Genomic DNA, 27,589 nt, shown 5'->3' with positions numbered 1-27,589 from the left:
CATGAATTTCTAACTACTGCTTATTGCAGCCTGTTTGATCACAATGCCCTTCCACGTCTGTATGGCCTAGTGTTTATCTTAAAAGATAAGACATGCTTTGGTATTCCCCAAAATGAATGCAGCCTTATATTTCCTTCACGGCTCCTGAAATCACAAAACAACTGAACAGGATGGTGTTCTTTTCTAAACTAATCTTTTTTCCGGCTGAAAAGCTTAAGGTAGCCTAATTATATAATTATGTTTTTTTCCTGTGACAACGTAAGAAAAGCCTTATCACCCACAATTTGATTCCACCTATTCAGTGATCTTTAGCCTCTTGTCCCAACTTGTCCCTTTCTCCTGGCTCAGCTCTGTCTGTTTCACCCCTGCAGCTGGTGAAAACAAACATGGCTTTAGTATGCACAGGGCTCAGTATGATCACTGCTCATGCAGACATCCACTGTAGTTTCATATACTCTTCTGTACATTTTCCAATTGAATGTTGATCTGTAAAATCCACTTTTTACTTTGATACAAAATTAAGTTTGTGAAGAAACAGATATTAACAATGTACAATTTCTACATGGAGAACAATACTCTAAAATATAAAAATATTCAATTTTCACTTTAAATTTGCTATTGAATTAAACTTAAATTTTGAAGCAGTTTTTTTCTTTTTGAAGAAATTTTAACAGCTTATGGTAGCTTTTTTGGTATTTGACACGTTGTTTACGTGTCCTGATGAATTGAGGTTGTTGAACTTAATTTGTAAGTCACTTCAGAAAAATGGATCTGACAGATTAATTGTAATTAATTGTGAGCAATGAAGGGTATTCTGTGATGCAGTGAGTTGTACCAAGCTTACCACTGGCACTGAGGTAATGTCTGATTGTCTTTAAAATGCTGATGCATTATATAAGTCAGAAACTTCCCATTTTCAGTGGTTGTGTCTTAAAATGGAGAGTATAAGTCACAATCTGAATACGGCAAACTATGATGACTGACAGTGCAACAAGAAAGATACATTTAAATTGACTATTTGAATAGAAAAAAGAAAACAAAAAGAGGCAAGAGTAAGAAAGAGTAGACTATTATGGGCTGTTTTTTTTTTCAGCCCTTCCCATGCTTTTGTCATATGTATTAGTTAAATGAAAAGCATTGCAGAACTTCGTCTGTAGTTCTTTTTTTTTTCTGTTTTTGATACTGCTTTCATAAGGGGAAGATCAGTGCCAAGTATCGGACAAAAATTTTTTCATGGGTGTACAATTGAGGTTGTGATTATTTTAAATTTGTATTTTCCATGAAATATTAGACATGTGGTTTCACTAAAGTGAGTATTTAATTATTTTGTTGTATCTAATAATAATGAAATTGGAGAAAATGTGGTTTAAAACCGACTACTATCAGAAGATTATCCTGCTCCCGAAAACAAACAAACAAAAATCAATTCAGCATGATGATTTAGTTATGAACTCATGAAAGGATTCAGTTGTTTTATGTCCCATGTGGTTTTTGGAAAAATGTGTGAAAGGTGAACAGTAAGTAATGAACGCATGTAACCTCAGCCAACTCATCATTTAGCAGAATGGGACTGCTAGATCCAGTGTACCAAGTGAGAGGGTCTATACGCTGCTCCCCCACGAGATAGCATCTATTCTTCAGAGCAGCATCATCACAGCACGACTCAAGCTGATATTCATGGACTGGATTTATCTAAAACAAACACAACACAAGTTGCTGATGAACTCTAGTGACTCTGATTCTTTGTTTTTTCTCCTTTCTTGCTTTATGTGGTCTGTGATTCAGTCCTTAGATGTGTCAGTTAGGAAGATTGTCTACATTAGTCATTGTTTTCAACAGTCAGTCATTCCAGGTCAAAGGCCTGTCAGCTGCTTTGTGTGAGAAATCAGTCATCTGCATCTTAATCAGTTTCTTGACCCCTCGTCTCTGTGCAAAAAGTTATTTTTTGCTGCTAAAGTCCAAATAATCAGGCCCACTTGCAGAAAACTCAGCAGAACTGGAACACCAAACATTGCAAAATTGCTATGACGAAATCCAGTTGCAAAGTAAACTTTAATGTAAATGTATCCCAACAGCAATGCAAATTTATGTGTTTTCATTTGCTGAATCAAGTTCACTTCAATTTACATTCATGCAGTTGACATACATGTTTATCAGTTCATTCAATCCTGGGGTATTGAAGCCATAATCTTAATTTCTTGCCACTAGTGCCATGCTGTTGAGAAGAATAAAATCAGCCTAAGCTGCTCAGGCAAATGCGGTTTTCTGGTTTTAGTGGTACACTCATTAGATGTTCAGGCTGGGAGATCAGCTAGAGCAGCTATAAACCAGCTGAGGCTGGTTGCAGCTGTTTTCCTGAAGCCTGGTATCTGAGTGTACTCTTGGAAAAGGAAGGATTAGCTTCTTTGTGTGAGGTGGATGATGAAGGTTGTTTTTGTTCTGATGGGAGTGTGTGGGAGACTCTTGGAAATGGCATCGTACAAGGACAACTCCCGACATGTTGCCCCTGGTATTTATGTGGGATTTTTATGCGTTGATCATGTTGTGGGTGTTTTAATGTTCTGGAGGCACGCATGTGTCTCCATGCAACCATTAAGAAGGAACTGGCAATCAGTCAATAACAAATTGCATGAGCTGTAAAACTGGTAAAGCTTCTAAAAAAGTTACATGAATAATCATGTACTAATACCTGAATTAATACTTACTTCAGCTCATGATTAGTGAAGACATGAGCTAATGGTGAACCAGTCAAAAGCTATTCATAAGTAGACTCATAAGTCTTAAAGGGATAGTTCACCAAAAAATATATATATTTTTTATGTTTATCTGATTACGATGTAGATGTAGATGACTTTGTTTCTTCAATAGAACACAGTGCTGCACTTATAAGTCTGCGATCCGCTGTAAAGCAAGAAGAAGAAGACGCCTCAAGCGCAGGCTGTGTTTTGAGGAGGCGCTCATTTAGTTCAGACAGTTCAGGCATTGCAGTGCATCAGAGGAAAAAAATATATAAATATATAAATACTGTTCAGTTTCTTGCACATCGTTTTGTGTCTTTATACATCAGTGTATCGTCACGAGCCGCAGGGGTTTCATTTGGTTTTGTTTGTGTATGTTTTATTGTATGTTTTAGCCGTGATTCCCATTCACATCCATTATAAGACTGACAGACTGCAACGGTTTGAGTTATGTTTGTGTTCTACTGAAGAAACAAAGTCACCTAGATCTTGGATTCCCTGGGGGTAAGCAGATTATCATCAAATTTTAATTTTAGGGTGAACTATCCCTTTAAGGAAATGTTCAATGATAGTTATTTGAAGTTTTTAATGCTCAATTCTTAATTTAACTACATTTACCTCTACATTTGATACAGATGATAACTGAAGCAATGACAAACTAATCCTGTGCCATCCATGTCGGTAGTTTAAATCATGACCATTTTAATTTGTTTTAATTTATTTTAAAGTTAAAATATTTATTGTTCCTTCTTTTAGAAACTGTCTGACATAGTTAACCCCTATATGTGAATTAATGCATTATCTATTAAATATGTACTAACATGTAACTAAGGCTGCGTTATTCATGCTTGAATCCATATGACTCCAGTCGTAGATAAAGATAGCTCTTGGCTGGTTAGCTGATGTCTTCACTTATCATAAGTTTGATGTAGTGACTTGAAATCATAGTAGACTTCCACTAGGTGGCATGTGTGGTGCATAAAACTAGTGCAGGAGCTGTAAGAGATTGGAGCTGAGTGAAAACCCAGCGTACATAGTACATGGTACTGCCTTTCTGCATATAATAACTCATTGATTGGATATTAATTTGTTGTCTGACTAAGTGTCCAGATCATGTTTTATAAATTGGCCATTATTCCTTGTTAAGCCACTATAGCTCATTTCAAATGGCTTTTATCAAAAAGCCTTTTTCTTTCTTTCTTTTCTTTTATTCTATTGTGAATAAAAACGTTTCACCTACTTGATGCATAAATAGGCTAATTATCTTATGTCCTATCCTTGACACAATGTCCATTAATTTTATAAATAAATCTAATGATTGTTTATTATTATGAGAACAAGGATAAATACAACCGTTACTAATACTGTTTAAATGTTTTTCAATTCATATTTTATTAATATTTGTAATTAACCATTTAATTCAATACGGGCATATTTAAATCAATGTGAAAAGTAAGTATATCTTTATTGTAAGTAATCTACCCAGTTTGGGGAATAAATTATATTTTAAAATACATAAAAATAGAAGACATTTATTATAAATTGTAATAATATTTCACAGTTCACAGCAACATTACTGTTTTTATTGTATTTTGGATCAAGAAGCAGCAGCCTTGGTGAGTATAACAGACTTTAAAAAAAAAGAAAAGGAAAGAAAAGAAAAAAAGTCTCACCAACCTCAAACTTTTAAACATTGTATATATACAAATCTCATAATAAGTTCAGAAAATAATGTTGTTGTTTTTTGTTTTTTTTTTGTTTTTTGTTTTTTGTGTTTTTTTTGTCATGAAGTATTTTGTTATTTTGAACAACATAAATTTAACAAATTTAACATTTGTATATTTGAACTTCAACCACCCGACCAGGAAAGAAACATTTTAGACTTATTTACTTTGACAAAATATTTATTTAGTTTGAATTAAAATGTTTCAAACATTACATTCAAATCATTGTGTAAATGCAGATGCACATGATTGGACCTTTGTGTTTTGTTACTTTGCTGTGAATAAATACTTCCATTAGGTCACTGTAAGGTCAGCAGCAGTTGTTAGTGTTAACCACAGACAGTGAAGAACATACTTTCACATTGAACTGAATCTAGTAATCTAGTATCTAGTATTACATTAGCAGCAATTGGCAAAAGTCTGTTGGTAGCATTTAATTTCTCTTGATGAAGGACTCGTACAGGGAGGTGAGCTGGGCCTGCAGGTCCTGTGCGTAGGGATCCAGCTTTTCCTTCAGGTCTTCAGCGTAGGGTGTGAGACTCTGCTGGACCATCTGGGCTCTCTCTCTAATCTGGGCCTGAAGATCCTCAGTCAAGGGGGTCACGGTCTTCTGGAACTCCTGCAGATGTTGATCCACTTTCTCCTTGATCTCAGCAGTGTAGGGCTCCATCTGAGCCTGCAGCTCCTTCACGCTCTGCTCCAGGTTTCCTCTCAGCTCCTCGCTCTTCTGGAGCAGAGTGGCCTTCAGGGTCTCAGAATCCAGGGAGTCAGCATATGGAGCCATGGCCGTCCTGAGCTCCTCCACTCTCTGCTGGATCTGGCTCTTGAGGTTGTCAGCATAGGGCTCCAGTTTGTCTCTCACACTGATCAGGTCCTGGCCCAGACGCTCTCTCAACACTTCAGTCTCCTTGGTGATTTTGGTCATCAGCTCTTCAGTCAGAGGATCCATCTGTTTCTTGAGGGTGACGGCATATTCACTGGCCATATCGGCACTCTGGGTCAGTCTGGCACTGCAATGTGAAGAAGAACATTTGAGTTTCTTCTCAGGGAGCAAGTAATACTCTAAATTACAGTATCTTGCAAGTAAATGTTCTTGACTTACTTGACTTCCTGTCCCAGCTGGGAAGACCGGATCATCTTGACGGTTTCCTCTGCGGTTTGTGTTGCCTTCGCAACATAGCTCCAGAAAGTATCTGTCAGCTGCTCCAGCTGTGGCTTGGGCTCATCAGCATAGAAGAGGTTGGCCTGGCAACCTGTTGATAGAACAAAGCAGGTCAATACAGGAAATTACCGTTAACCACTTAACAGGTTTGTTCCGCAACATTTTCACAGGTTTTTACCGTTAAAATCACAGTCATTTTTTACAGTGTACATTTATCCAATATATGTAATAAGACATTTGTATATCTTAAATTTCTCTGAAAATATTACCTGTAAAAACAACAAGTGCGAACACCACAAGAGCCTTCATGGTCTTTACTTTGAGTCTGTAAGTGAAATACATTTTTCATCAACATATCTGAGTTTTCATTAGGAATTCATGCTCATCTTAAATGCTGTACATTAACTTGACTGAAAAGTAAGGGTGTCTTCTTACCTGTCCGTGTGTTGTAATTGACGCTGTCCTGTTTGAAGAACAAGTGTGAAGGTGGCTGTTTCACATCTGTATTTATATTGCATGGGGAGGTGATTGTCATAGTGGAAACCTCAAAGTCCAGGGGGTAGTGCCTTGCTGTCATTACTCCACATCATAACGTCCTGACTGTCCCTATTATCACTAAAGATTCCTGAATTCAATATGACTGATAACTCTTGGACATTAAACTGTACAACTAAATTCCATTATAAATATTGTTTGAGATGAACGCTTAAGACTATTTAGTAAATTCGCTATGTAACATAATTGTTCAGTCTGATAGAAATAAAAAAATTATAGTCTGTCCTAAAGTGTTTCTGTAGACTCATAATTATGGGAGTGTTTTAAATAATAAAAGGGGATTCAAGAACAGACAATCTCCTTTTAACTTTTAATATTAAGACATTTTGAACACTGCCCTTTATGAAATTATCGTTCTGAGGTACTTGATCTATGAAAATCAGACACTGATTTTGAACCTTTGAACTAATAACAGTGACACCAGACTTTGTTCACGTCCTGATAAGATTTGACACATCACTCAAAGAGATACAGTATGTGTTTTTTATGCTAGATGAATCTATGAGCTCTATAAATTCACTCTATAAAGTCTGATATATATCCTACCCTTATATCTTAAAAATTTGCAGTAGGTCTTTTTAGGTGTTTTTTTTTTTTTTACACTAACCTGTCCAGTGTTAAAAATTGACCTCAAGTAATTCTTAAAATGAATTATCATCACAGCCAGGGATCATGCACTCCAGGTTACACATGTCTGCTAAACCCCTAGAGATAAGGGCAGCTGCTTGACCTAGCACCAAACTACTGCTGATGGATGTCTGGCCTTCATAACATTTTAAAAATGCTTTTATTAAGGAACTTACATTTTTTAGGTAAAAGGGATCCCAAATTTAGTGAAACAATTATTTTTCATGGCGAAGTTAACATTTGTCATTTTGACTGGAATTAGTCTTGATTTTTATTGAAGTTAAGTGAAGGATTGTTCCTTTTTTGGCTAAATAAAGACCTTATTTACATGTACATTTAATCATTTAGCAGGCGCTTTTATCCAAAGCGACTTACAAATGAGAACAATAGAAGCAGTCAGATCAACAAGAGAACAACAACAGTATACAAGTGCCATGGCAAGTCTCAGTTAGTCTAGTACAGAACGCATAGCCAGGTTTTTTTTTTTAAATGAAAAGAAAGAAAGAAAAATGCTAGTATTAGTTCTGGCGAAAAAGATGAGTCTTTAGATGTCTATTAAAAATGAGTAAAGAATCCACCAGCTGGGCACAGTCCAGGAAAAGGTCCATGAGAGTGATTTTGAACTCCTTTGGGATGGCACCACAAGGCATCGTGTACTTGCAGAGCGCAAACTTCTGGTGAGTTCAGGTATGTTGGTGCCGTGCCAGTGGTCGTCTTGTAGGCAAGCATCAGTACCTTGAATTTACCTTGAACATACTCCATAACCTGATGAGGAGAGGAGTAACGAGCTTTTTTTGGCTCATTGAAGACAACCCTCACTGCTGCATTCTGGATCAGTTGCAAAGGCTTGATAGTACATGCAGGAAGGCCCGCCAGGAGAGCTTTACAATAGTCCAGTCTGGAGAGAACAAGAGCTTGGACAAGAAGTTGTGTGGCTTGCTCTGACAGGAAGGGTATAATCTTCCTAATGTTGTATAAGGCAAATCTGCAGGACCGGGTCGTTGTAGCAATTTGGTCTGTAAAGCTTAACTGATGATCCATCTCAACTCTTAGGTTTCTGGCTGTCCTGGAAGGAATTATGGTTGAAGAACCCAGCTGTTTAGAGAAGTTGTGATGAAACGATGGGTTAGCTGGAACCACCAGAAGTTCTGTCTTGGTAAGGTTGAGCTGAAGGTGATGGTAATTCATCCAGCTAGAAATATCACTCAGACAGGCTGAAATGCGAGCAGCTACCGTCAGGTCATCTGGTTGGAATGAGAAGTATAGTTGGGTGTCATCAGCGTAGCATTGATAAGAAAAGCCATGCTTCTGAATGACAGATCCTAATGACGTCATGTAGATGGAGAAGAGAAGTGGACCAAGTACTGAGCCTTGAGGAACCCCAGTAGCAAGTTTCATCACACCTCCAAGACACCCTGAACGATCTATCAGAGAGTTAGGACTTGAACTACAGGAGTGCGGCTCCAGAGATGCCCATCTTTTCTGAGAGTGGATAGGAGAATCTGGTGATTAACGGTGTCAAAAGCAGCAGACAGGTCCAGTAAGATGAGTACTGAGGATTTTGAAGCTGCTCTTGCCAGTCGCAGGGCTTTAGTAACCGAGAGCAGGGCAGTCTCAGCTGACTGGCCACTTTTGAAGCCAGATTGGTTCCTGTCCAGGAGGTTGTTCTGTATAAGGAACATAGAGAGCTGTTTGAACACAGCTCGCTCAAGTGTCTTAGCAATGAATGGTAGAAGGGATACCGGTCTTTAGTTTTCTAGAAGCACTGGATTTAGAGATGGTTTTTTCAGCAGTGAGCTTACCCGAGCCTGCTTAAATGCTGAGGGAAATGTTCCAGAGTGAAGAGAGGAGTTGATAATGTGAGTAAGTGAAGGTATGAAGATGAAGAAGAGATCTCTTGAAGGAGGTGGGGGATTGGATCAAGTGGACAAGTAGTAGGATGATTGGATAGGATCAGTTTGGAAACGTCCATCTCTGAGAGTGGAGAGAAGGAGGAGTTGTCCTCAGTCTGCGGTGTGGATAATTGGTCACTGATGGTTCTTGTCTTATTTGTAAAGAAAACTGCAAAGTCGTCCTCTGTAAGAGTCAATGGTGGAGGTGGTGTAGGCGGATTAAGAAGAGAAGAGAAAGTTTTGAAGAGTGTCACAACAGTTGTTAATTTTGTTGTGGTAGTAGGATGTTTTAGCAGTGAAGACATTTGCAGAGAAGGAAGAGAGGAGAGACTGATACACACTGAGGTCAGTAGAGTTTCTTGATTTATGCCATTTCCTCTCTGCAGCCCTGAGTTCAGAGCGATGTACACAGAGAACCTCAGACAGCCAGGGGGCAGATGGGGTGGTGCGTGCTGGTCTAGACGACAGTGGGCAAAAGTTGTCCAAGCAAGAGGTTAGAGTGGAACAAAGAGTGTCCGTAGCACTGTTCGTGTCCAGAGCTTAAAACTGAGAGAGTGAAGTAAGTGAGGAAGAAACCACAGAAGATAAGCGAGATGGAGAGAGTGAGCGTAGGTTCAGTCAAAAGGTGACCTGTGTTGGAGTGTTTGCCACTTCAGGAGTAAGTGCTAGGTTAGCAGTAATGAGGAAGTGGTCTGAGGTGTGCAGTGGAGCAACTGAAGAGTTGTCCATGGAGCAACAGCGCGTGTAGATTAGGTCCAGTTGGTTGCCTGATTTGTGAGTCGCCGTAGTAGACACTCGCTTGAGATCAAATGAGGTGAGCAGAGTATTGAAGTCAGCAGCCTGGGGTTTATCTAGGTGGATGTTGAAGTCACCAAGCAGTACCAGAGGAGTACCATCTTCAGGAAAGTTTGATAGCAGCACATCCAACTCCTCCAGGAAGTTTCCCAATTGACCTGGGAGGCAATAAATGACCACAAAGAGGATGTTAACAGGGTGGGTTACAGTAATGGCATGTGATTCAAATGAACCGTTACCTGTAGGTGATGGTTGAAGATCAAATTGCCATTCTTTTGATATAAGTAGACCAGTACCTCCACCCCTCCCAGTCATACGAGGAGTGTGGGAACAAGTGAAATTAGTGGAGAGGGCTGCTGGGGTGGCAGTGTCTCCAGGTTTGATCCAAGTCTCAGTTAGTGCCATGAGGTTGAGACCGGAATGTTTGTATGATTTAACATTATCAATTACGTAGTTTTCACAAATGATTTGCTGAGATGCGCAAATCAGCAATTCATCATCTAAACCAATGGTTCTCAGTCTTTTTTGAGTATTTGAAAGCTTTCCAACAATGACTGTGTGATTTTGAGATCCATCTTTTCACAATGAGGACAAACTGAGGGACTTACATGCAACTATTACAAAAAGTTTAAACACTCATTGATAGTCCAGGAGGAAACACAATGCATTAAGAGCCTGGAGGTAAAAAACTTTTTGAATTTGAAAATCAGGGTAAATTGAATTTATTTTGTCTTCTGGGAAACATGCAAGAATCTTCTGTACCTTGTTAAGGGAAGTACAAATAAAAAGGAATATTATATGATATTTAGGCACATTTTTCCTTTCTGAAGCATCAGTGACCATTTTAACCTTTTGTAAAAGCATACCGAGGAGTCATATCTTTCCCTTGCATTCCAAGGGGGTGGAGCTAAGACGCAAGGACAGGAAGCTAGGGATGGAAACCCATATATGCACAAACCCAGTTTTTGTGCATAAATAACAAGTTCTTTCTGGTCATTAAATCTGATTGGCTGAGAGGAGTGCCATATTCCAGTGATATCGGCAGTCAGTCCTACTGTTTATGTATATCTCACAGCAAGTGTTATGGCAGATACCCAAATCCATCATAATTTATTATAAATAATATTGTTTTTGCATCACATAATGTAGTTTATAAAGTTTTTTTTTTTTTTTTTTTTTTTAGGTGAGAATATACTTGTTTAGACTTCAAATATATGTTTTGTTCATAAAGATAACATATATTTGAAAATTTCAAAAGAAATGCTGTCTTGTTTGTTGCCAAAAAAATAAATAAAAATAAATAAATAAAAACATGTATATCTGTCTTTCACTATATTGCATTATGACTGCATTCTCAAGGGTCTCTAATGGTAATGAAATAAGCGTTTAAAACAGTAAAGTGCTGCATGCTGTTGATACAAAGTGTTTCTGTCACAATCCCGGGTGCGTTCCAAATGAGATATATTGCCCTATGAAGGGCACTACAGAGTAAAAACAATCATGGCCGCCATATTGAAGGGTCGTTCTAAACCAAAATGCTCAACACTGGCCACTTCAAAGGGCCCTTGCGAATGAAGGATTTCGAAGGGTACAACGTATGGACACCTTGGGCCCCCATGATCTTTTGCGCCTGTTCTTTCCATAATGACTGCACCTCTGTGTGGGCACATGATTATGGTGCAGAAGGGCACTTCAAGTGTAAAGGAAAGTACAGTTATTTATTCACCTAAGTGTTTGATGCCATTTGCTGGACTCAGTCTCTCACTTACTTACATCGCTTATTCCATTGACTAACCTTTGAATAAATTCCTGTTCGATGAAGTGACCCTTAAGTTATCTTATTCAGCTCATGTGACTGTAGGAGTAGAGCAACAATTTCATCAGACGCTCAAGTTAACAAAGACTGGATGGATCTGCTTTCTACTCACCGACAGAATACAACATCCCCATATCCACAGAAGACTACTGTGAGGGTTATTAAATGTACAAATTTAATAAACTGTTCAATAAGTTTTTGGACTCCACACACCCCTGTACTGTATTATCGGAACTAATCTGCTATAATGGAATGGACAGTACAGGATTACTTGGGCCTTGGGTGAGAAGATGGACAGCTGTTGAAAACTTGTGTCACGTTGGAAACATGCTGTCAAGGTCACAAAGCCTAAAATGAACATATTCATCAACACAGATACTGGATATCCCTGGGTCTATCAAAGATTTATACACACATTGGTTGAAATTTTAATTTTGTTCACTGACAGGTTAAGAAGGTTCTGGCACAATGTTTTGGGAAATGTATAACAAACAAACATTTTACTTTTGAGAATATAAGTATTAAAATTGTAAATCTTATTACCTATTAGGTTACATCAGATTGCCATTGTTGCCCTAATATAATTTTTTTTACATGCAAATTATCAAGATATAATACTATATCTTTTCTTGGAAACACAATGATAGTGTATTATTTATCAGACTGCAGATATGTTCTTTTGGAGCTGACTGGTCTATGGCAGACCACTTGGGCTTGGATCAATTGGCTGACAGTCCTATAAATACTGCGAGTGAGGAGCGAGACCTTCATCAAACAGGTTCAATCAGCAGTCATAAGATCTTTGATGTTCCTGGTGCACCTTGGAGCCGCCTGTGAGTAGAGACTCCATTCACTGATTCAGTGCAATTATGAATTTCACTCAGCTCATTTTACAGGTAATAATACTCAATATACTGACAACACTCACTCATTTGTGTAGTTTCTCTAATGATTGACAAGATTGTTGGTGGATATGAATGCGAGCCCTATTCCCAGCCCTGGCAGGTGTCTCTGAACTCTGGCTACCACTTCTGCAGTGGCTCTCTGGTCAACGAGTACTGGGTTGCGTCTGCTGCTCACTGCTACAAGTCGTAAGTGATGTATTCATAGAGCGGTTCATGTATCAGTCCACTGGTTCCTTAATTTCTGAACAGTATTGGACTTTGTCTTTCAGACGTGTTGAGGTTCGTTTGGGTGAGCACAACTTCATAGCAGTTCATCACCTCTGAGAAGGTCATCCGCCACCCCAGCTATGACTCCTGGACCCTTGACAATGACATCATGCTGATCAAGCTTAGCAAGCCTGCTACCCTCAATCAGTATGTGCAGACTGTGGCCCTGCCCAGTGGCTGTGCCGCCGCTGGCACTATGTGCAGAGTCTCTGGCTGGGGAATCAACATGAGTTCCAGTGAGTGTCAGGATTCTTGATGTTTCTTCCTTCACTCTTCATGTTCATAGCACTTTGGTTCACTTTATCTCTGTTGCTGCTAGTTACCAGCACACTTCAGTGCCTAGAGATTTTCATCCTGCCTGACCGCGACTGCAACATCTACTACCCTTTTATGAACACCAGTACCATGTTCTGTGCTAGATACCTGGAGGGAGGAAATTACTCTTGCAAGGTAGAGTATAGCAGGAAATAGCATAGTTGCATGAATATTATATGAGACTAACTTAATAATAACCAGCTGTTATGTTTGTCTTCTTCAGGGTGACTCTGGTGGCCCTGTGGTGTGCAATGGTGAACTGCAGGGTATTGTGTCCTGGGGTTATGACTGTGCTGAGAAGAATCTATGTGTGTGTGTCTATGGCAAGATAATAGATTTGCTGTCATTTAATAATTGGTAAAATATTTTCTGGTTTTGAATGAAGCATTTTTTAATGAATTCTCTTTTCTTCAAGGTCTGCACGTTCAGCCAATGGATCACCAACACTGTGAATAACAACTAAAGCTGATACGAAATCACATACAGCCTCCAAATCTTCAATCCATTAGTTTTTCTTTTTGTAGAGAAAATCATGTGTGAAAAAAAAGAAAGTAACAAAAAATTATTTCTCTAAGTGCTTTATTCATATTTGTTAGCAAACACTATTTTAAAAGGCCTACATTTAAATGTATGATGCTCCTTTCAAAAATTACATAAAAGGCAACACAGCAATTTAGAAGAATGCTAAAAATAGGTTGATTATCATCATCAGATTGGTTGAATTCCACAGGATTACCGGGAGATGTGTGTGTCACGTTCTTTAGCTTTCCATCTGGAAACAAAGATGCCGTGATCCCAAACCCCCTCATGGAAGAAGAAAGCTGACATGTTTACAGCTTTGACGATGAGCACTTATCAGGATCAACTACAAGCTGGATATTCAAAAGTATGTGAAATATTTAAAGTTTGTGGCATAGACTCTAATGTTCAAGAGTTTTACACATTGGTCTGTAATTGAGGGGACATTTCCACACCCTTAAACATGATGTGGCACAAAATAAAATGTGATTGGTTGTTTTAGATGTCAGTCATATGGCTTCTAGGCTGGGCCTTGACCATTCAAAGCAGCCAAGGCTCCTCCTAGACCACCTGCAGTCAGTGTGAAGGTCTGGCTACATGAGACTACATTAGAGCAGGCTAAACATTTTCTAAATAAATGACAATGAAATGTAATTTATGTATATAAAATAAGATCAATAAAATTAATTTATAAGATTTTAAGAGGTAAAAAATATATATATATAACCTATTTATTAGCATGACGTAACTGCTTTTGACAATACTTGTATGCTGAACCTTACTCAAGTCTAATTTTTCATTCCAGACTCTTCAGAGTTGTTGTCACCTGAATGTATAGCCTAAAACTCTAGATAGAATAAATAAATGTGTCTGCTGATATCCAGTGGATGAAATCGCTGATAACAGAGGTGTTCATCTGAGTTTTATTTATTTATTTTAACAAAATTTAACATTGTGTAACAGAGGGTAATTATTTTCTGGAGGAGCGTCCTTCACCTCTTGTAATGTGACTATTGAACTGAACTATTGCTGCTGATGAATGTCTGACCTTCATAACATTTTATAAATGCTTTTTTGTTTTTTTAAGGAACTTACTTATTTATTTATTTTTTTTGCCATGGGGATACTCTTCATTTCCATGGTGAAGTTTAGATTTGTCCTTTTGACAAGAATTAGAGTTGATTTTCAGGGATAAACTTTGAAGTTAGTTAAGTGAAGGTTCATTCCTTTCTGGCTAAATTAAAGACCGAATATCAGTCTGATGTGGCAAAAAATAGGCTGATTTAAGAAATAGTGTTCGTTCATAAAAACAAATATTATATGTAAAGTTATCCATAATACTTATAAATTCAGAAGAGGCATATTATTTGATTGATGTACGATGTATATATATATATATATATATATATATATATATATATATATACACACACACACAAAAGTTGTTAAATACTTAGGTCAAGTTTATCAGTTTCTTTTTAGACTCCAGTCACCTTAATAAGGAAGCGTTAGTTTTTATAAAATTTATTTGGGCTTGCAAATATGATTATATAACATATTTCCTACAGTTTAAAAAAGACATTGTGTTAAAACAAAAGTGTTTCATAGTTGCATGAAGAAAATGAATAGCTCTTCATCTCTGTGAATATAACATGAAAGGATATTCAATGCAACTGACGATGCAGATGATTACAAAATAAATACAAAGGCTATATTCAAATATTTAGATGTTTTACACATATATTTACCTTCTAGCTCTAATTGACAGAAATCTGTACATTTTGGCCTGTTTGGGGGGTTTGTGTCGTATGATCTTTGATTTTGGAATCAAAATGTTATTTTGTAGAAAAACAGTCATGTTGATAATAAAACAAATCAAATTATTAGAATATTTAGGTTGTCATTTAGGTGGTCTTGTTTGGGTTGGTTCACTAGTTTAGTGATCCAGCGTTTCTCTCAGGTTAAGGGGTCCAGCTTAGCCTGTAGCTCCTTCATGCCTTGCTCCAGGCTCTCTCTCAGCTCCTCACTCTTCTGGAGCACAGTGGCCTTCAGGTCCTCAAAATCCAGGGATTGTCTTATGTATTCCGCGCCCTTCTCAAGTGGACTGGTGACATATTCAAGGTAGGGCTTCAGTGCACATCTCACAGTGCTCACTTCTACCTCTATACGCTCTTTCAGCATGTCAGCACCTTCAGTGATTTTGGTCATCAGATCTTTAGGCAGAGGGTTCATCTGCTCCTTTAGGTTTGTGGTGTACTGGCTGGCCATATCAACATTTTCTGTTAGTCTATCACTGTCATTTCATGGCATTAGAAATGCTAAAGAAAAGTTATTACTAATACTTACTTGATTTCTTGCCCCAGTTGGGAAGTCCTATTCTTGGCTCGTTCAAAATAGCTCCTGAATGCATCGGTCAACTGCTCCAGCGCTGGCTTAGGCTCATCTGAATAGAATAGGTTTGGTTGGCAACCTGCAGATATATGTTTTGATATAATGTTTTATTATTCCTTATGAACAATATTTCTGTTAGCTTAAAGCATAGCATATATTCTGTCATTCAGAAAATATGTAATATGAATAGTGACCATAAAGATATTTTCAGTAACATCGTGATATTTTTGCTTAATCCGTTTTTGTAATATGTCTAACCTGTACACACAACCAATGCAATGACTAGGAGCATCTTCATTATTTTTGTTATTTTGGCCTGTAAGAAAAATATATCTGAGTCAGGTATATATTGATTAAAAGTATATACAATTAATATAGTAATAATAACATGCATTTACATTTAAAATAAAATAAATAACAATACAATACAAATATATTTAAATCTTTTTAGTCCCTTTCGGTAATTACCTTTCAGTCTGTTTAAATTCACCTGTCCAGTCTGAAGTTGTGTTGTGGAGGTAGCGGCTGCATATCTCCATTTATTTACCACAGAGAAATGATTGTCGCAAAGAAAACCCAAAGTCCAGTGGGTAGTGCCTGACTGTCATGATTACTCAAAACTAAAATTTCCAAATTGGGACTTTTTGACACAACAGATCATCACGTTTCCTGTGTAGATAAACGCAATGGTCACTTAAGAACAAATATAGGGCAGCCTCTGATGGTGCATCACAACAATAATTAATTAATTTTTAATGAATTTATTGTTTACATGTTTTAAACACTTATTAAGTAATATATTTAATGTTGTGTTTAATTTATGGCACAGCTGTCAGTAATTGCCTACTCAAAAAAAAAAAGGTTAAAAATAAAGGTGCTTCACGATGCCATAGAAGAACCTTTTTGTCTAAATGGTTCTATGAAAACCTTTCTGTTTCACAAAAGGTTATTTGCGGGGAAATAAGGTTCTTTAGATTATAAAAAGGTAAGAAAGACATGGTTCTTTAAAGAACCTTTTTACTGTTTTTTTTGTGGAACCCAAAATGGTTCTTCTATGGCATCACTTGAAGAACATTTTGAGTGTATCAGGGATTTGTTTGATTTCCTAATATGGGTGTTTCTCACATAAATCTTTTGAAAGAGCACCAATCTTTTAATAAATAGTATTTTATTGTGACATTTGTAAACTTACAAACAGAACTATAGGAATATCAAATTTTTCTTAAAAATAATGTTTCTTATTTTTACTAAATAAAAATAAAAATCACCCTTTACACAGAACAAAAATAGAATTTACAAATTTAAAGGACATTGGATATTGCACATTTTAATTGAGATTTTATCAAATGTTTTGTTTTTGGTTTTAGTGTAGAGCATGGTAGGATAAATAAATGGAGGAAAACAGATAATGAGTAGTTCTGTAGTTCTGATCAAAAGAGGTCTTTGGAGCATCTAATTTCTCTTGATGAAGGACTCGTACAGGGAGGTGAGCTGGGCCTGCAGGTCCTGTGCGTAGGGATCCAGCTTTTCCTTCAGGTCTTCAGCGTAGGGTGTGAGACTCTGCTGGACCATCTGGGCTCTCTCTCTAATCTGGGCCTGAAGATCCTCAGTCAAGGGGGTCACAGTCTTCTGGAACTCCTGCAGATGTTGATCCACTTTCTCCTTGATCTCAGCAGTGTAGGGCTCCATCTGAGCCTGCAGCTCCTTCACGCTCTGCTCTAGGTTTCCTCTCAGCTCCTCGCTCTTCTGGAGCAGAGTGGCCTTCAGGGTCTCAGAATCCAGGGAGTCAGCATATGGAGCCATGGCCGTCCTGAGCTCCTCCACTCTCTGCTGGATCTGACTCTTGAGGTTGTCAGCATAGGGCTCCAGTTTGTCTCTCACACTGATCAGGTCCTGGCCCAGACGTTCTCTCAATGCTTCAGCCTCCTTGGTGATTTTGGTCATCAGCTCTTCAGTCAGAGGATCCATCTGTTTCTTGAGGGTGACGGCATATTCACTGGCCATATCGGCACTCTGGGTCAGTCTGGCACTGCAATGTGAAGAAGAACATTTGAGTTTCTTCTCAGGGAGCAAGAAATACTCTAAATTACAGTATCCTGCAAGTAAATGTTCTTTACTTACTTGACTTCCTGTCCCAACTGGGAAGACCGGATCATCTTGACGGTTTCCTTTGCGGTTTGTGTTGCCTTCGCAACATAGCTCCAGAAAGTATCTGTCAGCTGCTCCAGCTGTGGCTTGGGCTCATCAGCATAGAAGAGGTTGGCCTGGCAACCTGTTGATAGAGCATTTCAAAATGATTAAATAGAATTGTGAGTACACTCTGTGAATGTATCAAGCCAGAAACCTTTTTACCTGTAAATACAGCAAGTGCAAGCACCACAAGAACCTTCATGGTGTTCTGTTTTAGTCTGTAAGTAAAATACTTTTAATCAATTTCTCTTTTACATAAATTTATTTTGAAAATGCAGAGCTTTGAATTGACTGAAAAGTAAGGCTGTCTTCTTACCTGTCCGTGTGTTGTAATTGACGCTGTCCTGTTTGAAGAACAAGTGTGAAGGTGGCTGTTTCACATCTGTATTTATATTGCATGGGGAGGTGATTGTCATAGTGGAAACCTCAAAGTCCAGTATAGTGCCTTGCTGTCATTACTCCACATCATAACGTCCTGACTGTCCTTTCAACCACCACAGACTGCAGATGCAGATAATGATAAAAGTGGAACTCTGTCATTGAAAGCAGTAATTAATTTCTTGATGGAATTTTTAATGGGTCAAAATAAGTATGTGTAAATTATTTTAAGGTTAAATTATTTTAAGCACCTTACATGACACAGATATCATTAAAATAATAATAATATTAAATGTAAAAAAAATCACACTGCCTAAAAACAAACAAGAAATCTACATATGAAAATATAAACTATGATTTACAACCCGAATTCCGGAAAAGTTGGGACGTTTTTTAAATTTTAAGAAAATGAAAACTAAAAGACTTTCAAATCACATGAGCCAATATTTTATTCACAATACAACATAGATAACATAGCAAATGTTTAAACTGAGAAAGTTTACAATTTTATGCACAAAATGAGCTCATTTCAATTTTGATTTCTGCTACAGGTCTCAAAATAGTTGGGACGGGGCATGTTTACCAGGGTGTAGCATCTCCTTTTCTTTTCAAAACAGTTTGAAGACGTCTGGGCATTGAGGCTATGAGTTGCTGGAGTTTTGCTGTTGGAATTTGGTCCCATTCTTGCCTTATATAGATTTCCAGCTGCTCAAGAGTTCGTGGTCATCTTTGACGTATTTTTCGTTTAATGATGCGCCAAATGTTCTCTATAGGTGAAAGATCTGGACTGCAGGCAGGCCAGGTTAGCACCCGGACTCTTCTACGACGAAGCCATGCTGTTGTTATAGCTGCAGTATGTGGTTTTGCATTGTCCTGCTGAAATAAACAAGGCCTTCCCTGAAATAGACGTTGTTTGGAGGGAAGCATATGTTGCTCTAAAACCTTTATATACCTTTCAGCATTCACAGAGCCTTCCAAAACATGCAAGCTGCCCATACCGTATGCACTTATGCACCCCCATACCATCAGAGATGCTGGCTTTTGAACTGAACGCTGATAACATGCTGGAAGGTCTCCCTCTTCTTTAGCCCGGAGGACACGGCGTCCGTGATGTCCAACAAGAATGTCAAATTTGGACTCGTCTGACCATAAAACACTATTCCACTTTGAAATAGTCCATTTTAAATGAGCCTTGGCCCACAGGACACGATGGCACTTCTGGACCATGTTCACATATGGCTTCCTTTTTGCATGATAGAGCTTTAGTTGACATCTGCTGATGGCACGGCGGATTGTGTTTACCGACAGTGGTTTCTGAAAGTATTCCTGGGCCCATTTAGTAATGTCATTGACACAATCATGCCGATGAGTGATGCAGTGTCGTCTGAGAGCCCGAAGACCACGGGCATCCAATAAAGGTCTCCGGCCTTGTCCCTTACGCACAGAGATTTCTCCAGTTTCTCTGAATCTTTTGATGATGTTATGCACTGTAGATGATGAGATTTGCAAAGCCTTTGCAATTTGACGTTGAGGAACATTGTTTTTAAAGTTTTCCACAATTTTTTTACGCAGTCTTTCACAGATTGGAGAGCCTCTGCCCATCTTTACTTCTGAGAGACTCTGCTTCTCTAAGACAAAGCTTTTATAGCTTATCATGTTACAGACCTGATATCAATTAACTAGATGTTCTCCCAGCTGAATCTTTTCAAAACTGCTTGCTTTTTTAGCCATTTGTTGCCCCCGTGCCAACTTTTTTGAGACCTGTAGCAGGCATTACATTTTAAATGAGCTAATTAAGTGGATAAAAGTGTAAAATTTCTCAGTTTAAACATTTGCTACATTATCTATGTTCTATTGTGAATAAAATATTGGCTCATGTGATTTGAAATTCCTTTAGTTCTCATTTTATTAAAATTTAAAAAACGTCCCAACTTTTCCGGAATTCGGGTTGTAATAAAAATCTGATAAAATTCATAAAACCCCAAAAAAGTCATCCTGAATAATCTAATTATTGAAAATCCATCTGTGGTACTTAAACCAGAAAGAGCCTCAAGTCTGAACATTTGACCTAATAAAACAGCAAATGATAAAAGAGCTCTACACCCTGATAAGATCTGACTCATCGCTCAAAACCTCATTTCTGTCTCTGCTGGATTTAGGCAGCGTTACATTTTCTTTCAGCCTTAGATCTAGGAGTAAACTTCATTAACAATGATAATAATTTGACATTTATTAAGTAATCCATAAATAGTTTGAAAGGATACAGACTCCAGAGACTGGTCCTGTAAATATTCCATGGACTTGTCATTACTAATAAAGGGCTGAAAGAACATAAATATATTTAATTATTTATTAACAATATTTAGTGTTTAAAATATAAAATTCCTCCAATTTCACAATTAGCTGACTTATAATAAACTTACAGTAGTGTCCAAAAGTGAAGTCTGGAAAGGATATTTCTCAATATTTGCTTTTAATGATCCAACAAGATTCAAATGTATTCCAAAGAAGAAAAAAACACAACTTGGTTAAAGTTTAGCTGACAAAATTATGTGGCAATAACTTGCTAAAAGAAAAAAGTTGGCAGGAAATATAGCATATTGAATACAAGAATATAATCAATTATTTATTGGTTGGGGCGGGGGGGGGGGGGGGGGGGTTATTACACAGTCGTTCTCCAGGGCAGTACTCATTAAGTTTTGTGTTGTGCATAATTTCTTTGTATGACAATTTATACTTTTTTTTTTGCCTTATTATAAATGAAACTTTTTTTCACCACTAGAGAGTACTGTCACTGCTAGTAAAGCCCTATGGGTTAGTATTCCTTTCATTTATTTATTAAATTAATGTTTACATAATTGATGTTGATGACGACACAGCTTCATGCTTGGCTGAGAATGTCAACTGAAACATTTTCTCTTTATTCTAAGAATTAGATTACCCATTAATTTATTTATATTTACATGCGAACTAAACAAAAACAAAACACGCCTAGTGAAGTTAAGAATTAGCACATGCGTTTATTTTATTTTATTTTATTTTTCTCTTAATTAGAATTCTTGTTGTAATTTTCACTTTATTCGATTGTATGTTTGTGTGAATTAAATAAATCCATTAAAAATATACATGCACACACACATACATATCTAAATGGACTGTTTAGCCATTATGCCTTATCTTTGTGTGGTTTCATCTGAGAAGTGTCAGAGTCTGGCTTAAAACAAGGGAAGAAATTCTGAAGAATGTTTGCTGCAAAACAGCTTTGACTTGCATAGTATGGAAAAATACTATGGACGTGAAATGGAGGCAAAACCTGCTTGCTTGCAAACATTCTTCTAAATTTCCTCCTTTGTGTTCAGCAGAACAAAGGAATTGATGCACATGATAACAAAACAGTGGTACTTCGATTACATCCACTTCGTCTGCGATAAAAAACGCGAACGCAATCTCCTCCATTGCTGACATTTGCAGGTGACAAAACACCGAGATTCAGGAAGTGTCCTACTTCAAAGGTCTTTTTGACAGTTTTTTACTGCAAATATCTTACAAATTATACCTTTAATGTGCTTCCTCAGATGTAAGATGTGCTAAAATTAACAGTTCTTTCTATCATATATTTATGAATGTGCAAAGTCTTCATTGCATAGTCTGGAATAACAAATAGCGCAATCACAGAGTTATTAAACTCATAGGTTTTTCTCAATTGGACATGCAGTCTTAATTATCAGTGACAAATGATAATAGATGGCAGATGTTTTATTGTTGCAATAAAAAGAAAAGAAAAAAAACCTAAAAACATCACAATGTAACAGAAATAGGAAAGAGAACTCCACATATGGGCCTAGAGATCTTCAGGTGAAGTAGCTAAATATTTTTGCATATCCTGCAGATATTGGCCCACATTATCCTTGATCTCAGCAGTGTAGGGCTCCATCTGAGCCTGCAGCTCCTTCGCGCTCTGCTCCAGGTTTCCTCTCAGCTCCTCGCTCTTCTGGAGCAGAGTGGCCTTCAGGGTCTCAGAATCCAGGGAGTCAGCATATGGAGCCATGGCCGTCCTGAGCTCCTCCACTCTCTGCTGGATCTGACTCTTGAGGTTGTCAGCATAGGGCTCCAGTTTGTCTCTTATCATGTTCATGTCCTTTTCCAAACGCTCCCTCAACACGCCAGCCTCCTTGGTGATTTGGGTCATCTGATCTTCAGATGGAGGAGGCTGTGTTAGTCTAGTGTGGAGAAGAGAGGTATAATTTATGTCTGGTAACAGGGAATATTACTAATTCATTATGCTTAAAATAATAATGGTGGTAAATTTGGCTTACTCGACTTCTTTTCCCAGCTGGGATGTCCTTATCACATGGGATTTTTCATCAGTGGGATGTACTGCTTTGGCAATGTATTTCCAGAATGCAGTTATTAAGTGTTCAAGATGTGGATTGGGCTTCTCTGCATTAATTGAATTAGCTTGGCAACCTGCGGATACAGCATGTCAGATGGTTTAAAAATCATTGAGTAATTTGTTTTAGAGGAGAGAAAGTCATAAAATTTTGGAATAGCATATTTTTAATGTATTTTTATTATTTAACTTTTTCAAACAATGTAGAAAGTTTTCCGGTATGTTTCCTTCAAGGAATTCATACAACAGAAAAATATGTGTGCATGATATTTGCCTACAAAACTATTTTCAAGCATCCACACACAATTCTAGATTAGAAACGTTTTAAGATCACGTGAAACAAATTCATGTGTCCATGTGTCAATTTTTTGTGCACATCAAGAACATGATATATTTTGTTTAACCCACTATGAACACTAATGTATGCTTATTATTATATTACATTTTTAAGTTATTTTTCTACAGTTATTTCTACAGTTATATCTAACTAACCTGTAAAAACAGCCAATGCAAGAACCACAAGAACCTTCATGGTTTTCTGTCTTCCCCTGTAAAATAACGACAAATATGTTTCATTTAAAAAATGTAATCATATTTTACATACAATATATTTTGATCTAATAAACAGTGAATTTCTCTTCTTACCTTGTCAGTATGATTTAATTGACCCTGTCCGGAGTATAGAGAGGACGTGTGGTGATTGCTGTTTCATAGCTGTATTTATATAGCATTGGAAATATATTTTAATATCTCCAGTGGATGTTTATATCTAGATACTTCATGTCTACAGACTCTTTGTCCTAAGATGTTCAGGTCTGGACGTCACTTGAAAGCATCAGGCCCATGAGTTACTGAATACACCTGCATCAGCACTGATAATGAAGGACAGACATTATGTTAATGCATGTTCTATCGTTAGTTCAACCGGAAGAGACTGGAACAGGTCCACCTTTGGAAAGTCCTTAACCTTATCTAATCTTTAGTATGTGTTACAAGAAATCAGCTGAGATGACCTTTATCATTTCTGCATGATGTGTCGGTTTCTTTATTTAAAGATTTTTTACACACAAATAGACTTTTTAGAAATATTGTGTATTTCTGTCTGTGGTTTAGATTTGGTGTCAAATGCCACATTTGAACCTTTCAAATCATACAGTCACTCTTTTATTATTATTAAAAGCACTTCTCATGGTTAGATAACTAGACCCTATTTTAATAGAAATGATAACATATATATTTTGTCTAGTGATTTTATTAAAAAGTATATCAACCTGACCTTGTGCATTTTCAGGGCTGCTTAAATGTAATATTTTGAAGTATATACATTTAGTCATTTAGCATATGCTTTTATCCAAAGTGATTTACTTATGAGGAAAATAGAAGCAATCAAAACCAAGAAAAGAGCAATATGCTTTATAAGTTATATGTCATTATAGTTATGTTGGACCCAACTGGACAAGTAAAACATTTAGAAACATTGTGTTAATAAATGGCAGATGTTTTATTGTTGCATAAATAAGACAAATTATACACTTGGTATTTGCAAGAAACAACATTTTCTGTCAGACATAATAAAGACTTGCTAAATTGAAATAAATACACTTCAGCTAGAAAAAAAGAGCAATGTTTCTGCATCTCTATGAATGGTTAAAGTGTAAACAACAGGATTTCAGCAAAAAAGAATCACTCTTTTTCTCTGTATTAGTGTTTGGTCTACATGTAAGACCAAAGATGTTGTTGCCTAGTAGTTTGATTTAGGTCACGGTTATTGGAGAGACATGGAATTTTGGAGTCACGATGGAAGGGAAAACAGTTCTGTTAGTGACAAAAGAGGTCTTTGGAGCATCTAATTTCTCTTGATGAAGGACTCGTACAGGGAGGTGAGCTGGGCCTGCAGGTCCTGTGCGTAGGGATCCAGCTTTTCCTTCAGGTCTTCAGCGTAGGGTGTGAGACTCTGCTGGACCATCTGGGCTCTCTCTCTAATCTGGGCCTGAAGATCCTCAGTCAAGGGGGTCACGGTCTTCTGGAACTCCTGCAGATGTTGATCCACTTTCTCCTTGATCTCAGCAGTGTAGGGCTCCATCTGAGCCTGCAGCTCCTTCACGCTCTGCTCCAGGTTTCCTCTCAGCTCCTCGCTCTTCTGGAGCAGAGTGGCCTTCAGGGTCTCAGAATCCAGGGAGTCAGCATATGGAGCCATGGCCGTCCTGAGCTCCTCCACTCTCTGCTGGATCTGACTCTTGAGGTTGTCAGCATAGGGCTCCAGTTTGTCTCTCACACTGATCAGGTCCTGGCCCAGACGTTCTCTCAATGCTTCAGCCTCCTTGGTGATTTTGGTCATCAGCTCTTCAGTCAGAGGATCCATCTGTTTCTTGAGGGTGACGGCATATTCACTGGCCATATCGGCACTCTGGGTCAGTCTGGCACTGTGATGCGAAAAGGTGAAATGTGTATTTGCATGAATGCAAATCAATATTTTAGTATTTCAAACACATACTGTAACTTCTAAACATTACTTACTTGACTTCCTGTCCCAGCTGGGAAGACCGGATCATCTTGACGGTGTCCTCTGCGGTGCGTGTGGCCTGGGCAACATAGCTCCAGAAAGCATCTGTCAGCTGCTCCAGCTGTGGCTTGGGTTCATCAGCATAAAACAGGTTGGCTTGGCAGCCTGGTAAAAATACAAATAGTTAAGTTTGCCAGTCAGTATCCAAATCTGCTCAAATGCTGCAGTATGTTTATTTTGTCATATTTGTAGTTTCTCAGTATATTTAATTTACTAAAGTTCAGTGCAGGTCTTTGCATAGATCTAATATTAGCCTATTTTAATTGATAAATAGTTTTGTTTTGTTTTGTTTACTTCTTGGCCATATATGATTTACCTGTGAATGCCACAAAGGCAAGTACCAGATACAATTTCATTTTCACAGTTGTTTGCTAAAAAGAGAGAGAGAAAAAAAGAATGATTATATACATTCACATATCCTAAAGCATTGCATATTTATTTAGACAATACTTCGACTGAGCAATTTGTTGTAGTATTTCAGTCATTTATTACTGCCCGTCAAGCTTAAATTACCTTCAGGTCCCACAGTTATTTCTTAGTCCAGTAAGCATTAGTGAGGACAGGCTCTGGCTATATATATGTGTGTGTCTGTGTGTGTGCGCGCGCAGTTGAATAATCCAAAGCAAAAAAAAAAAAATCAAAGTCCATCATCCAGTGCCATGCTGTCAGTGCCGCTCCCCCCACCGTCACTTCAGCCTGCTGTCACATGATGTTGTGCTTTGAACCTACTGATACTGAGTCTCCATTCAAATGAATCTCCATAGAAATCACAGAGTCATGGTGTATTCTGTGGGTATTATAAGATTGAGCATTTAGCTCAGTATCAACTGTTAGCTTTAAATAATAATAATTTAGGAAATGGACCTGATTTTTTATTTCAGTTCTTAGAATAATTCAGTGATCAATGACTGATTAATTTTACTTTACTTTAGAAAAAAGTAAAAAAAAGTGTCTGAAAAGTTTAATGTTTCTTATTTTATATTTTTAAATTAAGCACTATAAAGTCATGACCTTTGTGCCGCCACAGTTAGTTCAGAATGGGATGTGAATTTTGAACTGAGGGTGTATGGGGATAGTTGTCTTTTGCATATGGCAGAATCCCCTTTCCATTTTTTTTTTTTTTTTTTTTTTTTGTATTTTATATGTAATTTTTATTTTATTTTTGCAATTTACTTTATACACCAATAAGAAACCATGAAAAAAAGAAACAGTTTTGTCATGGTATGTTCAGTAGAAAAGTTATGACTTGAGAAAGTGCTTTTAATGATTGGGGACTGAGCCTTTCAAGCTTCAATATATGGAACAGCTCCATAAAAGCATAATAACAGACCAGGTCTCAAGCCACAGGATATGTTTATATTTGAAAAGCTGAATCAAATAATAAGATAATAATGTTTGAACTCAATTTAATTGTAATTACATGGAAAAGTGCAACTAGTACATCATTTGTTTCACAGAATAAAAAAGTTGTATAATACAGGTTTGGAATGACATGAGGGTAAGTAAATTATGACAGATTAAATTTTTTAAGCAAACTATTTATTTAAGTGCTTGTGAATAAAAATAGCAACATAGGAAACACTACGCATTAAAAGAGTCATGCTTGTGTTGGGTTATATGAGCTATTTTTCTGATTTAGATGGTCTGTGACTGTGGAAAGGTGATAGATTGCTCAAATGGTGCTTTTGTTGACCAAATTCCATGGAGATTTAAAAAAAGCACGTTTATTTAATAAAATAACAAATAACTAATGTATTCAAAAGATTCTTTAAATGCTATTATGAGTACTTTTGAAATTTTAACACATCACATTCACTTAGACTGTAAATGTTTAGAGTACATAATTTAATGTCATCAGTTGTGTTGAGCTTTGATTTGAGTGGGTGAGCTGCTGTTTTCACATGAAGAAAACTACAGAGTTTACACTAAGTGGCTCGTTCAGCATTATTATACACTTTCTGTTAGACTCCACCAGACACACCTCTCCCATCATCCAGCCAGCGTGGAGGGGCAGAGTCCGCTTACAACACTTCAACTGGATATCTGATTTCCTCCGCAAATAAACAACATTTACTGTAACCTTGGGCATTCAGAACACAGATCACAGTGTGACCTATAAATGCATATAAATGGAACACAAAGGAATTTCTACTTGTACACTGGTAAACATACAGTCATGTTTCTGTCCTGGATTATTGTTGGTACTATCGGAGCATTATTTATTTGTCTGTGAGTGTTTTCAGTGGTATGGATGCCCATTGAAGCTCACAGTGACAAATGCATTACTGTCACAAATAAACAAGGGGTTTGATTTAAACAAGCTGTGTCTTGCACTGCCAGACATCTAGACGTCATCCACAGA

General features: G+C 37.4%; 4 protein-coding genes, 1 long non-coding RNA gene and 1 pseudogene across 7 annotated transcripts in view; 2 read left to right on the top strand and 4 right to left on the bottom strand.

Moving 5' to 3' along the window:
• Nucleotides 1-6,145, bottom strand: part of apoeb (apolipoprotein Eb) — a 7,726-nt gene extending 1,581 nt beyond the window's left edge. Inside the window, 3 exon segments of the mRNA XM_059567780.1 lie at nucleotides 5,629-5,715; nucleotides 5,894-5,953; nucleotides 6,062-6,145. Coding sequence (XP_059423763.1) covers nucleotides 5,629-5,715; nucleotides 5,894-5,933 — 127 coding nt within the window. The 5' untranslated portion in view covers nucleotides 5,934-5,953; nucleotides 6,062-6,145.
• A 5,914-nt stretch (nucleotides 6,146-12,059) lies between these two features.
• Nucleotides 12,060-13,259, top strand: LOC132158386 (trypsin-2-like; annotated as a pseudogene).
• A 1,564-nt stretch (nucleotides 13,260-14,823) lies between these two features.
• On the bottom strand, nucleotides 14,824-18,204 carry LOC132158385 (apolipoprotein A-I-like). 3 transcript variants are annotated; one of them, XM_059567777.1, is made up of 4 exons: nucleotides 18,059-18,204; nucleotides 17,828-17,978; nucleotides 17,146-17,735; nucleotides 17,056-17,074 (listed from the first exon to the last, which is right to left on the bottom strand). In XM_059567777.1, the coding sequence occupies exons 1-3, from the start codon at nucleotides 18,096-18,098 to the stop codon at nucleotides 17,159-17,161; spliced, it is 768 nt and encodes a 255-aa protein (XP_059423760.1). In that variant the 5' UTR covers nucleotides 18,099-18,204; the 3' UTR covers nucleotides 17,056-17,074; nucleotides 17,146-17,158. The 3 variants fall into 3 exon arrangements, with proteins under 3 accessions (XP_059423762.1, XP_059423760.1, XP_059423761.1); XM_059567779.1 differs by lacking the exons at nucleotides 17,056-17,074; nucleotides 17,146-17,735 and adding an exon at nucleotides 14,824-15,575 and having other exon boundaries at nucleotides 18,059-18,203; XM_059567778.1 differs by lacking the exon at nucleotides 17,056-17,074 and having other exon boundaries at nucleotides 17,142-17,735.
• Nucleotides 16,943-17,331, top strand: LOC132158387 (uncharacterized). Its single transcript, XR_009437684.1, has 2 exons — nucleotides 16,943-17,074; nucleotides 17,146-17,331. It is a non-coding gene; the product is annotated as an uncharacterized LOC132158387 (long non-coding RNA).
• A 3,811-nt stretch (nucleotides 18,205-22,015) lies between the features above and the next one.
• On the bottom strand, nucleotides 22,016-23,734 carry LOC132158384 (apolipoprotein A-IV-like). The gene is made up of 4 exons (XM_059567776.1): nucleotides 23,310-23,734; nucleotides 23,157-23,212; nucleotides 22,591-22,741; nucleotides 22,016-22,494 (listed from the first exon to the last, which is right to left on the bottom strand). Exons 2-4 carry the CDS (start codon nucleotides 23,194-23,196, stop codon nucleotides 22,116-22,118), a joined length of 570 nt encoding a protein of 189 aa, XP_059423759.1. The 5' UTR covers nucleotides 23,197-23,212; nucleotides 23,310-23,734; the 3' UTR covers nucleotides 22,016-22,115.
• Nucleotides 23,735-24,141: 407 nt separating this feature from the next.
• Nucleotides 24,142-25,840, bottom strand: LOC132158383 (apolipoprotein A-I-like). Its single transcript, XM_059567775.1, has 4 exons — nucleotides 25,741-25,840; nucleotides 25,544-25,598; nucleotides 25,182-25,332; nucleotides 24,142-25,087 (listed from the first exon to the last, which is right to left on the bottom strand). Exons 2-4 carry the CDS (start codon nucleotides 25,581-25,583, stop codon nucleotides 24,511-24,513), a joined length of 768 nt encoding a protein of 255 aa, XP_059423758.1. The 5' UTR covers nucleotides 25,584-25,598; nucleotides 25,741-25,840; the 3' UTR covers nucleotides 24,142-24,510.
• Between the last annotated feature and the right edge of the window lie 1,749 nt (nucleotides 25,841-27,589).

Source organism: Carassius carassius, chromosome 15 (genome assembly GCF_963082965.1).
Source record: "Carassius carassius chromosome 15, fCarCar2.1, whole genome shotgun sequence".
NCBI lineage: Eukaryota > Metazoa > Chordata > Actinopteri > Cypriniformes > Cyprinidae > Carassius > Carassius carassius.
Note: the sequence above shows the minus strand (reverse complement) of the source record. Positions and strands in the feature narration are given on the sequence as shown.

Excerpts from the sequence above, each read along its gene's own strand:
- LOC132158383 (XM_059567775.1), bottom strand. The coding sequence starts at position 25,583 with ATGAAATTGTATCTGGTACTTGCCTTTGTGGCATTCACAG. Across the intron at positions 25,333-25,543 it reads TGCCTTTGTGGCATTCACAG|GCTGCCAAGCCAACCTGTTT; the intron begins GTAAATCATATA and ends TATTTTTACCAG. Across the intron at positions 25,088-25,181 it reads CAGCTGGGACAGGAAGTCAA|TGCCAGACTGACCCAGAGTG; the intron begins GTAAGTAATGTT and ends TTCGCATCACAG.
- LOC132158384 (XM_059567776.1), bottom strand. The coding sequence starts at position 23,196 with ATGAAGGTTCTTGTGGTTCTTGCATTGGCTGTTTTTACAG. Across the intron at positions 22,742-23,156 it reads TGCATTGGCTGTTTTTACAG|GTTGCCAAGCTAATTCAATT; the intron begins GTTAGTTAGATA and ends CTGTATCCGCAG. Across the intron at positions 22,495-22,590 it reads CAGCTGGGAAAAGAAGTCGA|ACTAACACAGCCTCCTCCAT; the intron begins GTAAGCCAAATT and ends TCTCCACACTAG.
- LOC132158385 (XM_059567777.1), bottom strand. The coding sequence starts at position 18,098 with ATGAAGGTTCTTGTGGTGCTTGCACTTGCTGTATTTACAG. Across the intron at positions 17,979-18,058 it reads TGCACTTGCTGTATTTACAG|GTTGCCAGGCCAACCTCTTC; the intron begins GTAAAAAGGTTT and ends CTCTATCAACAG. Across the intron at positions 17,736-17,827 it reads CAGTTGGGACAGGAAGTCAA|TGCCAGACTGACCCAGAGTG; the intron begins GTAAGTAAAGAA and ends TTCACATTGCAG.